The sequence below is a fragment of the Heteronotia binoei genome, chromosome 4, assembly GCF_032191835.1.
Source record: "Heteronotia binoei isolate CCM8104 ecotype False Entrance Well chromosome 4, APGP_CSIRO_Hbin_v1, whole genome shotgun sequence".
Lineage (NCBI taxonomy): Eukaryota > Metazoa > Chordata > Lepidosauria > Squamata > Gekkonidae > Heteronotia > Heteronotia binoei.
In genome coordinates this window covers 76,098,697-76,114,511 of record NC_083226.1, presented here as the reverse complement: position 1 = coordinate 76,114,511, position 15,815 = coordinate 76,098,697, and the positions used below count along the sequence as shown (strand labels likewise).

The 15,815-nt window shown below is 42.5% G+C and overlaps 1 protein-coding gene across 8 annotated transcripts in view; it reads left to right on the top strand.

The window, feature by feature from the left end:
• The window catches only part of AGTPBP1 (ATP/GTP binding carboxypeptidase 1), a 135,108-nt gene that overhangs the window by 101,448 nt on the left and 17,845 nt on the right, over positions 1–15,815 (top strand). For all 8 annotated transcript variants that reach the window (XM_060235437.1, XM_060235429.1, XM_060235433.1 and 5 more), the window contains 4 exons: positions 615–702; positions 1,029–1,173; positions 4,563–4,716; positions 5,137–5,317. In XM_060235437.1, the coding sequence (XP_060091420.1) occupies positions 615–702; positions 1,029–1,173; positions 4,563–4,716; positions 5,137–5,317 (568 nt within the window). The remainder of the gene's footprint in view (positions 1–614; positions 703–1,028; positions 1,174–4,562; positions 4,717–5,136; positions 5,318–15,815) is intronic.

Sequence of the window (15,815 nt, the reverse complement as noted above, 5' to 3'; positions counted from 1 at the left end):
TATTGTAACCCTGCAGATTTTAAAAGAAGTTGAGATTGAACAGGTATTAAAAAGATTCTCTTCCCAGCAGTCACTGGGAATCTGGGATGAGAGTGCAGAGGGTGCAGGGAAGGCTGGAGGGGGGCCCTTCATTTCCATCCCTGGCATGAAACCTGTAATTCAGGGTGGATTGCAACTAACCCTTATTCCAGACTTTTCATTAGCAGCTGTTTCAATGTGGGAAGCATCTGTCAACCTCAGGGACATGGGATAGGTGCCACACTGGGGAACAGTGCCCCTGAATAAGTATCACTGTTTTAATGTCTCATAAAATAAAGATGTAAAGAGAACAAATTATGCAAAAGAATATTGACAATAGAAGTAGGTCATACTATTTATTAATATTTTCAGTGATCAAGATAAAATAACTCCATATGATTACTTTTATCATAATGCCTTCAGAATACAGATTCAGTTTAAGAACATATTAAATAATATTTTTCTAAAAATAATTATCTAGAAAAAGTTTCTCTCCAGTGCTGTGGAGAGCATAGTTAGGCTGCCAAATAGAATAAGAGATTGGTGTAGTCTGTGGAATATATGCAACTTTTTAATAATAATAATTTCTCTTGAAGGTATGCAGCCTCTCATGTATTCTGTTCAAGATGCATTAAATGGCCAGCCATGGTGGATTCGTGTAGGAACAGATATTTGTTACTACAAGTAAGCATATGTAAATTGATAGAATCAGATTTTAAATTAGTGAGCTAGAAAAGTATTTGGTAGGAAAGATAATTATTTGGTAGGCTACATTTTGTTAAATTGAAGAATTTTTATGTTCTTTAATTATTTTATCATGTTCAGAGAGGCAGTGTGTACATTTTGTAAATAAATAGATTTAGTAATTACTATTTAAAAGCCTATTTAGTCAGTTAACCATTTGAAAGATTTGTACTAGAAGTAATAGTTAAGCAACTCTTGTGTTTCTGCAATTCAGAGAAACAGGTGATACTGTATATTTTAAACTAATGTTAACATTTTGTTCTTAGGAATCATTTTTCTAGAAGTTCAGCTGCAGCTGGAGGTCAGAAGGGAAAATCCTACTACACAACTACCTTTACTGTCAGCTTCCCGCATAAGGAAGATGTTTGCTACTTTGCCTACCATTATCCATATACTTATTCAGCTTTAATGGTGAACTAACTTGAACTTGGATACATGCATAATTTATGTTAATATATGTTATTTCATTAAACACCTTTATAGATGTGAACATATTGCATAATAATTTTACAGTGATCCTAAATACTAAAACACATTCTGTTTTAGAACAAACTGAGATACTTGTAAAATTGACGGAATTAGCTAATAACTGCTTTACAATCTGTTGTATCCAAGCTTTTTCAGGATGATAAAAGAATAGTTCTTATGCATTCATTTTATGTCAGCATTGTTATTTCAGTATAGTGTGTTGACTTTGTTTTGTCATTTTGACCCTAATCTTGTGGAATGGGCCCTTTAGGAAATTCTTGTAAACTATTAAAATAATCCTCTTAGAAGTACATGCTTCATTGGAGTAATTCTACTGTGCTTACTGTTCCATTTTTCAAATCAGTCAGTCAGTACCTTTATTGGCATAAATTAAAATCAAACAAAGCCAATATTAAAGGTATTTATTTATCTATTTATTTATCAGATTTATATTCCGCCCTCCCCCAACAGGCTCATGGCGGCTGACAACAGTTTTAAAAACATTAGCAAACATATTAAAATTAGATCTATAAAAACATTTTGATATATATTAAAAATCCGAGATGGCAAGCTTCTGTTTTCCATTATATTAATTCAGTGAGATTGCAATGGCAGATTTCTTTTGTGGTAAGGCAAATTTACAAATCTCTCATAGAGAACTGCTGACTCTCCATTTTTCAAGTCCTAGAGACTTTGATGAGACAGTCATTGCACAGATACATCACAACACTGGAGAAGATGACTCAAGCAGGAGAGGAACAAAGTTTGAGTCCAGTGGCACCTTTAAGGCCAAGAAAGTTTTGTTCAAGGTATGAGCTTTCATTTGCACACACATTTCTTTAGGTACAATGAAATGGAATTTACCAGTCCATCTTCATTATGTTGTATGCTCATTTGCTGTTCAACCTTTGCCTTATATGTATGGACTGGTGAATTCCTTTTCATTGTATCTGAGGAAGTGCACGTGTGCTTAAGAGCTCATACCTTGAAGCAAACTTTGTTGGTCTTAAAAGGTGCCACTGGACTCAAATTTTATTCCACTCCTGTTTGAGTTAGTCTTCTCCAGTGTGATAAACCTGTTTTGCTGCTTCAGACCAACACAGCTACCCACCTGGATCTATCAAATAGGATTGGTATTTTTCAGCAGAGGTAAATACTTTTCTGTCCTCTCTCCATGTTGGTCCTTGAAGGAAATGCTTGTTTCTCCACAATCTTGCAGATGCTTATACTGAACTACTAGGTTGTTTTCTTTCTCTCTTGATGTATGGAGCACTTAGAAGAGGAGTAGGTTTTTATAACCTGCTTTTCTCTACCCTAAGGAGTCTTAGAGTATCTTACAATCACCTTCCCTTCCTCTCCCCACAGTAGGCACCATGTGAGCCAGGTGGGGCTGAGAAAGTTCTATGAGAGTTGACCCAAGGTCATCCAGCAGGCCTCATGTGGAAGAGTGGGGAATCAAACCCAGTTCTCCAGATGAGATCCAGTCTTAACCACTACACCACACTGGCTGTAAGGTTTTTTTTGCCATGAGCAAACAGTTAGCTCCTACACAACTTGAGCCAGTGATTCAGCAAATAACCCCCTCTTTTCAAGGCTGCTAGGTTTCCTATGGCTTTAGATAGAAGAATTTTAGGAGGTACAGTTATTTCAGTTATGGTGCTGCAGTAATAGTAAAGCTACACTCAGATTTTTACTTCTGCCATTAAACATGCAAGATCTCTTATGCGAGAGGGAATTTGACAACCTTCTCCATAACTCTTTAAAACCTTTCCTGTGGTTCTTTCAGGTATTCCTAAAGATTCACAGAAAGGTATAAAAGCTAGTCTGATAAAGTGAATGTTCTACTTTCCTTGCTATGGCAGGATAGGACAGACCCCCCATCCCAAGGCTGGAGTCCAGTGGCACCTTTAAGACCAATAAAGTTTTATTATCAAGGTATGAACTTTTTTGTGCAAGCATTTTATCATTTTATCTGAAGAAATATGCTTGCACATGAAAGCTTATACCTTGAATAAAACTTCGTTGGTCTTAAAGATGCTGCTGAACTCTAACTTTATTCTATTGCTTCAGGCCAACACAGCCACCTGGACCCATCCCAAGGCCTAAGAGATGCGATTATAGTTTGTAATAAGTATCCTATGACTTAATACAATTAAAATGCAGGTAGTTACAGCAACAGGAAAATGATTTTGCCTAATAATAAATAATAATAATAAATAATAAATAAATAATAATAATAAATAATAATAATTTTTTATTTATATCCCGCCCTCCCCGCCAAGGCATGCTCAGGGCGGCTCACAAGACATGGTACATATACCATGATATTACAATAAAATACAATTAATACAATAAAATACAGTTAAATTACAAATTCATGAGTTTAAATTGAGTAAATAAGTTAAAACCAATATAAATTAATTGCCAGGATTCAGGCAAAGCTGCTTCAGTGCTTCAGCATGTTCCGGGTCTTACATCTCAGATTAACATTCCAGATTTCTTTGACCACAGATTGTTTAATACATTTATCTGCCGGCTGTGTTTTCACACATGTTAGTGGTATAACAGTTAATTTTATAGATGCCAGTAGGCAGCCATGTTGGTCTGAAGCAATAGAACAAAGCAGTAAACAAGTGCACCTTTTAGTTGGTCTTAAAGGTGCACTTGTCTACTGCTTTGTTCAATTAATTTTATATTTCTGTAAGAAGAGAATAAAAATAGTTTAGCCAGATGATGTTATTTTCAAGCTAACTAAAGGTAAAGGTAGTCCCCTGTGCAAGCACCATTTCCGACTCTGGGGTGACGTTGCTTTCACAAAGTTTTCACGGCAGACTTTACGGGGTGGTTTGCTATTGCCTTCCCCAGTCATCTACACTTCCCCCCCAGCAAGCTGGGTACTCATTTTACTGACCTCGGAAGGATGGAAGGCTGAGTCAACCTGGAGCTGGCTACCTGAACCAGCTTCCGCTGGGATCGAACTCAGGTCGTGAGCAGAGGGCTCCGACTGCAGTATTGCAGCTTTACCACTCTACACCATGGGGCTAATTAGAGATGTCTTTAAAGTGTTTTTGCTGTATTTTAAAAAGCTTTACCTGTAATGAAAGAAGTGGTAAAAGGGAAAAATATTAAAAGCTATCCTACACAAAACCCATATTAGAATAAGTCAGTTTAATAACATTTAATAGCTTAATAACTACATGTGGTTTTCTAAATACGTTCAACATTATTATTATTTAGAAAGCACCTAAAATTGTGGCAAATAATTATTAAAACATTCAAGAGGCTCTTCTCAGAGGCTCACAGCTTGCTTTTTTTTTTTTTTTTTTATAAAGATGCACCTTCAAAAATTGGAATCTACCTACAATCCCCAGCAGATATATTTCCGACATGATGTTTTGTGTGAGACCCTTTCTGGAAATAACTGTCCTTTAGTCACTATAACAGCCATGCCAGAATCTAATTACTATGAACATATCTGTCAGTTTAGTAAGTATAATGAATGTTTTCTAATCACTGAGTCTGTTTGAAGCTGTTTTATCACAGAAGTCATAAATTTTGCTCTCCTTGAGTTTATAGTTTGTTTATATAATCTCAACATTAAGTAGTTTTAAAATCTGGTTCATTTCAGTGAGAGTTAGGTGGCTGTTTAAGTGACTCACTGATGGGGAAATTAAAAATGCTTATTTCTGCCTGAATTGTGTCCAGTGAATATTAGAATGCTGATAAATATCTGGTTGTATGCTGCATACATTGCCTTAATATATATATAACAATGTTATCAACAGTTTCCTGAATTGCTTAGAATGTATTTCATATTTTTGAATGCTTAGGGATTCATAGTATTTTGCTTGTAAGTTCCTTCAGAAAGTGACTGATTTGTTATATCATTCTTTATGTTGTTTTTAGGAAACCGTCCTTATATTTTCTTATCTGCTCGTGTACATCCTGGAGAAACTAATGCAAGCTGGGTTATGAAGGGAACACTGGAATATCTCATGGGTAATAATCCTACTGCCCAGGCTTTACGAGAATCTTTTATTTTTAAAATTGTTCCAATGCTTAACCCAGATGGGGTCATCAATGGAAAGTAAGTTGTTAAAAGTTTTTAGCTGCATTTAGAAATTTGAGTTAAAGAAAAATGCTTCTTAGACGGTTCCAGACTGACACCCCACCAATCCCGGGGTGGGGCTATAGATGAACCCTTACGTTATACCACAGGACATACTGATTTTTTTTTTGTATATTGTTATTTGAATTGCTGGTTTTAATTTGCATTGATTTATTTATTGTTCTAGTTTTGTTGTTAGCTACTCTGAGCCCTGCTCACAGTGAAGGGAGATCTACAAAATCCAATTTATAAATATAAATGAATATAAATTTTAAATGCTTTTCCATCAGAATCTTTACCAATAATCATACTAGTGTAATAACAAACCAACAAGCATGCAAGTTTCATTACATAAGCATATGCACTTTTGAAGGGTCAAGATTTTGTTGAAACACTCTTTGTATACACATATAGGACAGAGTTTGTTGAGGTGAAGATTGCAACAACAAATGCCTCTTAAACATAGATCAATCAGAAATAATGTACTGTTGTATATCTATGGCAATAGGGGGGTATTGTTCTTCCCAGTAAGGGAAGATAAACCATGACTGTGATTGAAGCATAAATGGTTCTTTCCTTTGTAGAGAAATGAGCTATCTGTGTTCCATTCAATGCAGCCTCCGTTATCTTTTCAGAGTTCGGGAGGCAGACTAATTTTCTTTCAGAAATTTGGGCCAGCATTAAACATCATAAAGAAGAGTTCTACCCAGCTTTTTGTCTTAATGTTTCCATTATCATCTTTAACCTTGCTTACCTAACCAAGCCTTATAACTGCTAGATTCTCCTACCATCTATTTAAGAAACAATAGAACAAGTGGGTAGAATAACAGAAAGCAAACAGGGCATTCCAAAGAACTGAATATAAAAATGTTATATTCCAAAGAACTGAGCTATCTACAAGGTCTTGCCAGTCATCCAGTGTCTGACCCTAAGACCTACTTGATCTTCTTCGTGGTCTCTGTGCAGTCCCACACATGGGTCTTGCCTCAGGCAATGAATCCATTCCTCGGAGTTCCAATAGCTCGCCTATAACGCTTTTGGCGCGCTCCCCTCCCGCTCTGGGGAGCAGGCAGCGACCGCGCATGCCTGGAGCGGGGGGGGAGCGCCCATTCCACTCAGTTTCTTCCTTTCCGCCGCCCGGACAACACCTTCCTCGCTGCGCTCTTCCTTAGCTCGTCTTCTCCTTGGACTTCGCTCTCTACTTCGTTTGGTATCACTTTCTCTTCCCCCTTTATTCGTCCTAAAAAAAAAAGAAAAAAAAGAAAATACACCGTTTCTGCGCTTTTCTCTTCCTTTTCCAACCCTTCCCCCTTCCCTTCCCCCCCCCCACACCGTCCGGAGCGTATGGAAGGGAAAGTTACTTTCAAAAAGTGTAGGCACTGTGGAGCTAAAATCCCCACCACAGACGGCCACAGTCACTGCCTTTTCTGCCTCGGGGAAGGCCATCGAGTCGACACTTGCCCGTATTGTGCGAACTTCGGCAAGCAGGCACGCAAAAACCGCGCTGCACGACTACAGGCTTTCCTCTTAGAACGGTCCTTGCGGGCTATGCCCACTTCCGACTTGCCGCCTCCCCCACTTCGAGCGGGAGATTCGGCTTCCCCGGCCGCGCCTCAGTCTCAAAAGACGCACAAGTCCGGAAAACGACCTCCGAAGCACGCCGAAACTGGCCATAAGTCTTCGAAAAAACTGCGTCATTCCGAATCGGAGTCGGCGCCTAAGAAGCCTCGACATTCGGATTCGGCGCCTAAGAAACCTCACCATTCCGAATCGGCTCGCCATTCCGAATCGGCAGACTCGGCGCCCATAAAGCCCCGTGACACTACGGCCTCGACCTCCATGGCTTCGACTGCTCAATCGAGTTCAGCTCAACCACTCCTGCCGCCCGAATTGTCGACTCCTGTAGATGTCATCACCGACATGCCTCGGCTTACACCTCACACCTCCACGGCTGTGGAGGTGATTCCAATTCGGTCTCGGTCGCCCTCCGTCCACAGCGTGGTACCTTCAGAGATCCTTGAACCCGACCGTACCACCGACCCGACACAGGCCTACCTACGCCCATCTCTACGACCTGATTCCTTCCAAGATGTTGCGGTTTCCCCGCTGTACCGTGAATCGGCAACTCAAGTCTCCTCCCACCGGATTAGAATCCGATCATGCTCTCCGCGTAGCCGCCACGACTCTGGTTCCTCCGTCTATTTTGAGCAACAAGACTACTACTCCAGACGGCGATATGAATACTCTCCTTTCTCCAGATCGCCTTCACCGAGACAAGGCCGATCTCGCCACCATTCCGGTTCGTACTCCGATTGGGACGTCCATCATAGATACCAGGAGTCCGACCCTTACCTCCATCGTGATGCCGCTACTCCACGGATCCGCTATGGAGGTTCGCCTCGGCCTCGCTACGCGCGCCCAACTCGACGCGAAGACTCACCTCAACTCCATTTTGACCGCCCCTCTCGACTTCGTGACCCTCGAAGTCATTTCGAGTACTCACCCAGACTCCTTAACCGCCTCCTATCATCGGAACAAGAGGCTGACCCCTCGCGTCAACGCCGGGAGCTCCCTCGGTACCGAGACGTGGCTAAATCTCGTACTGCTTCTGCCACTGTATCCGTGGCCCCGGATTCTCGACTTCGGTCCCCTTCCAAGACCTCGGAGCCTACAGCTCCCATCTCAGAACCGATCATTCCTCCACCCTCTCCCTCCACGGCAGCCTCCTCCTCGGGCAGAGAGTCCCCAGCCTCTTCGGATTCGGAAGACCACTCTCCATCTCTTCCTTCCGATCCTGCACAACAGCTCCGGCTCTCTCCTTCGGATGCATCCAAGGCGTACCTCAACCTAATTACTTCGATGGCTGAGGCACTGAAAATACCGCTCCAGGCGGACTCCCCCAAGGTGTCGGACATGGTACATGACTTGGTGCAGTCCGACTTTCCGCCCGGGTCCTTGCTTCCAATGCTGCCGGTGCACTTGGAGGGTCTTCAGGAGGCCTGGGACAAACCTGCCTCAGTACCCCCCACTTCAAAGAGGCTGGACTCCCTCTATCGCGTCCATGCCCCCGATGCTAAGTTCCTAGCCTCACATCCGGCTCCGAACTCTATTATTGTTCATTCGGCCATGAAGACCAAACCCTCCAGACATCCCACGCCTCCGGATCGTGAGGGAAGAAAATTAGACACTTTGGCAAGAAAAATCTTTACTCTAGCTTCCACCAACTCGAAGCTTAACAACTACCTAGCATACTTCGCTGCTTATACCTTTAATCTGGCGAACCAATTTACACCACTCATATCCTCGCTTCCTGATTCCTCTCAGAGAACAGCCTCAACCCTGGTTTCTGAACTCTCCAGGGTCTCCAAACAACAATTCGCCATGCGGTCTCCTGTTCCTCCCGCGTCTTCGCCTCCTCAGTTGCCTTGCGTCGCCACGCTTGGCTTAGATCCACTAATCTGCAACCCGACATCAAGCAGAAGATAGAGGATCTTCCCTTCGACGGCCTGGGCCTCTTTCATGCCTCCACTGATGAGGTCTTGTCTTCCGTTGACGACGGTCGTAAAAGGGCCAAGCGCCTAGGAGTATCCCAACCAGCTTCACAACCGTTCATTCGCAAACAACCTTGGAAACCATCTTTCCAAAGACGCCAACGTTCTCCTAAGCAGACTGAATACTGGAAAAGAAGACCTGCACAACAAAAGCCTTCTTTCCAACAAAGGCAACGCTCTCAGCAGACCAAAAAATCATCCCTCCCTACCAAGCAGTCTCTTTGACTTCCCCATTCAGTCGCCCTACCCCACGCGTCTCTCCCCATTCTACAGGACTTGGAGCTCAATTACGACCGACTCCTGGGTACTCACCATCGTACGCCTGGGGTACGCAATCGAGTTCGCTTCACTACCTCGCCACCACTACTTTGTCACTACCCCCCCATCCCATCACCTCCATCAGGAGATTCTGGACTTGCTCCAGAAAAAGGCCATAGAGCCTGTTCCCCCCCAACATCGGGGAACGGGGTTCTACTCAAGGTACTTCCTGGTCCCCAAGAGGGATGGAGGCAAGCGTCCTATTCTAGATCTTCGGAAGCTAAACAAATTCATCGAGTACAGGAAATTCAGAATGATCTCGCTGCAGTCCATCTTGCCCTTGATCCCAAAGAATTCCTGGATGGCTTCCCTAGATCTTCAGGATGCTTACTTCCATGTAACAATCCGACCTCAACATCGCAGATATCTCCGGTTTGCGATGGGCCAACATCATTACCAGTATGTTTCCCTACCATTCGGCCTCTCCACTGCACCCAGGGTTTTCACCAAGTGCATGGCGGTGGTGGCAGCTGCTCTACGGATCCGAAACATCACAGTCTTCCCTTACATAGACGACTGGCTCCTCATTGCACCAACACCAAATCAGCTCGAGTCCAATCTCCACGCAGCACTTCTCCTCCTGTCTTCTCTAGGCTTGAGGGTGAATGTCACCAAATCGCACTTCACCCCCACTCAGCATCTCAACTTCATAGGGGCCCATCTCCGCACCTCTATACACCGTGCCTTCCTCCCAGAGGACCGCGCTCTGACAATCATCATCCTTGCCAGGCTGGTCCAGCTACAACCTATCCAATCGGCCCTAACTATCCAACGCCTTCTAGGCCTGATGGCCGCTACTACAGCAGTCCTACTCTTCGCCAGGCTACGAATGAGACCACTTCAGCTCTGGTTTGTACGTGCCTACCGTCCTCATGTGCAACCTCAGAGCACCCTGCTCACCGTTCCCAGGAGAGTCCTTCCTTCTCTCACTTGGTGGACCGTCCTCGACAACCTCCTCGAGGGCATGCCGTTCCTACCAACTACTCCAACGGCTACCGTGACAACAGATGCCTCCATGTGGGGATGGGGAGCCCACTTAGAAGGCAAGACTGTCAGAGGTCTCTGGACTCCTCAGGAGAGGACCTTGCACATAAACTGTTTAGAACTGATTGCTGTACACAGAGCTCTCCAATCTTTCCTCCCTCTCATCGGGGGTCGCCACATCCAGATCTCCACAGACAATATGGCAACAGTCTTCTATGTAAACAAGCAGGGAGGCACCAGATCTCTTCGACTGTGCCGCATAGCCATACTGCTCTGGGAATGGTGTATCAAACACAACATCCATATGACTGCCATCCACCTCCCAGGTGTAGAGAATGTTCTGGCCGACTCACTAAGCAGGCTACGCATAGACGACCACGAATGGTCCATCAATCTGACCTACCTTCGTCGGATCTTCACGTGCTTCGGCACTCCCAAAGTGGACGTCTTTGCCTCCAGGGACAATGCCAAATGTCATCGCTTCTACTGCAGGAAGGGCAACGATGCCTTCCTACATCTCTGGAGAGGTCTCCTTCACTACATTTTTCCTCCAACCCCCCTACTGACACGGGTGTTGACAAAGGTCGCACGGGATGGCACGGACTGCATCCTTATCGCACCGTGGTGGCCACGGCAACCGTGGTTCACCAGACTTCTGCAAATGTCACAACACACTTACCGCCGCCTGCCGATCGTGGGAGATCTCCTATCGCAGGCAAACGGCCAGGTACTTCATCACAACCCTCGGGTTCTGGCCCTCACTGCCTGGAGAATACACTCGCCTGCCTCTCCACCGAGGTAACTAATATCCTTCTAAACGCAAGAAAGCCTTCCACCAGACTTTCCTACCAACGCAAATGGAAGCGCTTTTGCTCCTTCGTCGCACCCTATCAGCTAAGACCAGAATCAACACCTCTAAACCTGATTCTAGATTATCTCTTATCCCTGCAAAAATCAGGCCTGTGCTACTCTTCGCTTAAAGTACACCTCTCTGCCATCTCGGCGTCCCATGACACCATTGATGGCAAGACGGTTTTTTCTCACCCCTTATCCAAATCCTTCCTCAAGGGAATGCTGCACCTACATCCACCTGTTAAACCGTTTGTTCCAACGTGGAGTTTATCTCTTGTTCTTTCCTGTCTAATGAAGACACCCTTTGAACCCATGGCGACAATACAGCTCAACCTTCTTTCCTGGAAGACAGCATTACTAATAGCCCTTACCTCTGGTAAGCGGGCAAGTGACTTATGTGCCTTCCGACATGACCCCCCCTACACCATCTTCCATAGGGACAAGGTTGTCTTACGACCGGATCCTACATTCCTCCCTAAAGTTGTCTCCAAGTTTCATCTGTCTACTTCCACCTCGCTACCAACGTTTTTCCCTAACCCATCAGACCAGGGGCAGCGATCACTACATTCTCTGGATGTCAGAAGGGCGTTAGCCTTCTATCTGAATCGTACACAACCTTTCCGTAAGGACCCTAACCTGTTTGTGGCCTACGGTAAACCTCGCAAAGGACACAAAATTTCTACCCAGAGACTATCCAAATGGGTAGTTAGTGCCATCAGGTTGTGTTACAAACTGGCTAAACAGCCTCCTCCCGAAGGCCTTAAGGCTCACTCTACTAGAGCGGTCTCGACGTCTTCGGCCTTTCTACAAGGCGTCTCTCTAGAGGACATCTGTGCGGCTGCATCGTGGTCCTCTCCTTCCACGTTCGTCTCCCATTATGCTTTGGACGTTCGTGCGAGACGAGACGCTTCCTTCGGCCAAGCAGTCCTCCGATCCATCTTCCACTGAAGTATGGTGAGTGCTTTTGCTTCTGCCCCTAGGTCTTGGTGTATGATGTGGTATTTTTATGTGACTAACTATCTTCTTTTACCAGCACCCTCCTCCAGGTTACTCAGCTGGCTAGTCACCCATGTGTGGGACTGCACAGAGACCACGAAGAAGATAAACAGGTTGCTTACCTGTAACTGATGATCTTCGAGTGGTCATCTGTGCAGTCACACACGCCCACCCAGCCTTCCCCGCTGCTGGCCTCTTGTGATTGTTATCTAACTTTGTACAGTGTCTGTGTCAGCGACGGCTGGAAGAAACTGAGTGGAATGGGCGCTCCCCCCCCCCGCTCCAGGCATGCGCGGTCGCTGCCTGCTCCCCAGAGCGGGAGGGGAGCGCGCCAAAAGCGCTATAGGCGAGCTATTGGAACTCCGAGGAATGGATTCATTGCCTGCGGCAAGACCCATGTGTGTGACTGCACAGATGACCACTCGAAGATCATCAGTTACAGGTAAGCAACCTGTTTTTTTCCATACTGCCAGCTCATTCCTGCATTATGCAGTGGATTAATTGCCTTCCTAAAGTCAAAGAGAATAAGAGTGCTGTGCATTTTCTTTGCTTTTGGTATGGAATAAGCAGAGTACAGTCTGTTGTGGTTGTATAACATATGTAAATACATATTTCCATTTTAATTTTAAACCGTATTTCTAGATTTTTTGCTTTTACATGAAAGTTTTTCTTTGTGCATTCGATGTTATGATTCCTACACATCTTAAAACAAACATACTAAAGACAAGAACTAGAACTGACCATTAAAAAACAGACCACACTGACATTTTTCAATTGATAATTATATAATAATGCACAATATAAAATATATCACAGATATACATGTATATTCAAATCCACCTTCTTAAACTGCCTACTTTTTAGATTCAGATGGGAAGCTATGTTGGTCTGAAGCAGCAGGACAAAATTTGAATCCAGTGGTATCTTTAAGACCAGCGAAGTTTATTCTGGCTACAAGCTTTTGTGTGCATGCACACTTCTTCAGATATATAGACTATAAGAGTTCCAAATAATAAAGTAATAGTGACCTACTATCTTCCATGTATTTGATATTCCTGAACTTTTGCAGAGCTTTATTATTTCATTGTGATCAAAACCTTCAGTAACCATTCCCATTTATTAGGAAGCAATTAGGAAGCTATCAACAAGTGTAATTTAATTTCTTTATACAATATTTGCAGTGCTGCTACACAGTTCAGTAAGAAAATTTACCTCAGAAATCAAAAATTCTGTCATTTTCTGTCTTCCCCACCCACACATGATGGGAGGTGGCATTATTTGCTGAACAGAACCAGCATTACTACTGTTTTTACAACTAATTTTTGAAGGACTGTGTGAATAAATATACCTCTGATTGGTATCCTGTATTCATGAGTAACAGGGCGCCTTTTATGTATGAAATCCCATTTCCCCCCCAGATTTAATTTGTAGCCAGTGCTTTTCTAACACTTATTATGTTCATCAAACTTTTATTCTCAAGATAAACAAATAGTCTATGTCAGAATAGCACTTTTGATTTTCCCTAATGCTTGTTCAACTTTAGTATGATGTTCCTTATCCTGTTCCTTCTCATTTGCCAAGATACCAGATTACATTTTGCAGGTAGCTGATGGCTAATATTTTAAGATTATCATTTGAGTAAATAGCATCATAAGAAGGAATTCCAGTACTATTTACCGGATTAATATATAATCCACAGTCTTCTGTCTCCCATTTCTTAAAATTACCTGAATCGACATTTTTTGAATGAACTCGTCTGTTACCACTGAGATGGCAGAGGCCAATCAATGACTGCATTTGCCCCATATATAATAAGATTATAATCAGAATATTCAATCTATAAAATGACTTTTTAATGCTTATTTTACCATAGAAAAACATATAAAAGGATATTAATATACTCAAGCTCTATTAGAAGGAGAATGGTATCTGCTTGTTTTCTTGTCCGATCTAAAATTAGTTGCAGCTTTGTTACTCTGTAATAGAACAGTATATTTGTTTAGCAATCATTACTTGTCCCTCAAAAGATGCTCAGATAAACCTAATACACTTCTTAAAAGGAAGGTCAGTTTAGATTGTATTACCATTTTAACAGCATTTATATGTCAGATTCAGTGTCAACCAAACTACAGATTTAGCCTTAATTGAGTTTAATGATATCTGAATATTAATTATATTCTGAATATTAATACTTTGAAATATTGGATACTTGTTGACAGGGGTGAAATTCTAGCAGGAGCTCCTTTGCATATTAGGCCTGATGTAGCCAATCCTCCAAGAGCTTACACGGCTCTTATAACAGGGCCTACTATGAGCTCTTGGAGCATTGGCTACATCAGGGGTATGTGGCCTATAATGCAGAGGAGCTCCTGCTAAAATTCCACTTCTGCTTGTCAAGTTTACTGATTTGATGGAGTTTATCAACTGACAGTAATGCTGATAAGATTCAGCTGTGAATGCCTCTGGATGAGGTGCCTTTTTTTAAAAAGAAAGATCTTATTACAACTTTAACTTCCTGTTCTGTAATAATCATATTCAATTCCCTCATATCATCTTTTGGAATGTTTAATTTAAGAATTCACATTTAGACCTTAATGTAGGGTTTTGTTGAAGCATGTTACAAACTCATGCATGGTTTTTTCAGTCTTATCTATCCAGATCACTGTTCTCTGTTTGAGTACCGAAAGAGTTTCTTTAGCTTCCCTTTTTTATAAGCCTACTGGCTAACAATTTACCAGCCTCGTTTCCCTTTTCAAAATATCTCTGTTTGTAGCTAACATTTGCTACAAGGTGAGGGTGGGGCAGTCTTGTATACATAACATCTCTAACCTTCCTTTTTCAAGGTGAAATGCCAGCGAAGTAGCATTGTTTTTCTTTATATTTTTCTGCTCCTTTGAATCTTTCTAAAACAATGCTTTCTCTCTTGCTTTTGTGGTTTATTAATAAAATATTCATGTTAATAATCAAACCTTCTAAATAAGCCATACTGGCTTCCCACACTGAGTTAGCTGAAATATCAGTTGTTGTAGTTGTTGTGAAGAATCAGTTTCAGCTTTCAATTTTTGCATTTCATTTGGTACAAACAAATTTTCAAATTTCCACACTGTTAGTTTTGATATTTGATTTGACATGGATGTCAGTGGGGACTGGTGAATATTCTGCATAGATTTTTGTTCCAATATAATTTTTTCCCCGGATGAATTAAAATTTTAGATACTAAGAACATGTCAGCTCTGAAATATTCATGTGCCTTAGAAAACTATATCTAGTCATTTTTATATCTATACTTCTCTGTTCATATATCCAAATTGGACTTGTGGAGGCCACCTCACTTTCCTCTATACCCTCTTTCACACACTATTTCCTGTTACCTTCCCTCTGGCAATGCCAGTTTTCTCACTGCCAGTTTTCCTGCTTCCTTTGTTCCTTCCATCCACAACCAACCTTTTATCAGCCTCCCATCTTCAGCTATATTCAGGGCTTTTTTTGAGCAGGAATGCACAGGAACACAATTCCAGCTGGCTTGGTATCAGGGGGTGTGGCCTTATCTGCAAATGAGTTCCTGCTGGGCTTTTTCTACAAAAAAAGCCCTAACTATATTTAGTATTTGCTTCATTTATGCTGTGCTTTTTTCCACAATTGAAACCCAAAAACAGCCTCGATGTTTGTCCTCTCCTCCATTTTTATCCTCACAACAACACTGTGAGGTAGGTTTTTATTTATTTACAATATTTAGAGTCTGTCTTTCTCACTTGGTCTCAAGGTGGATTAGGCCT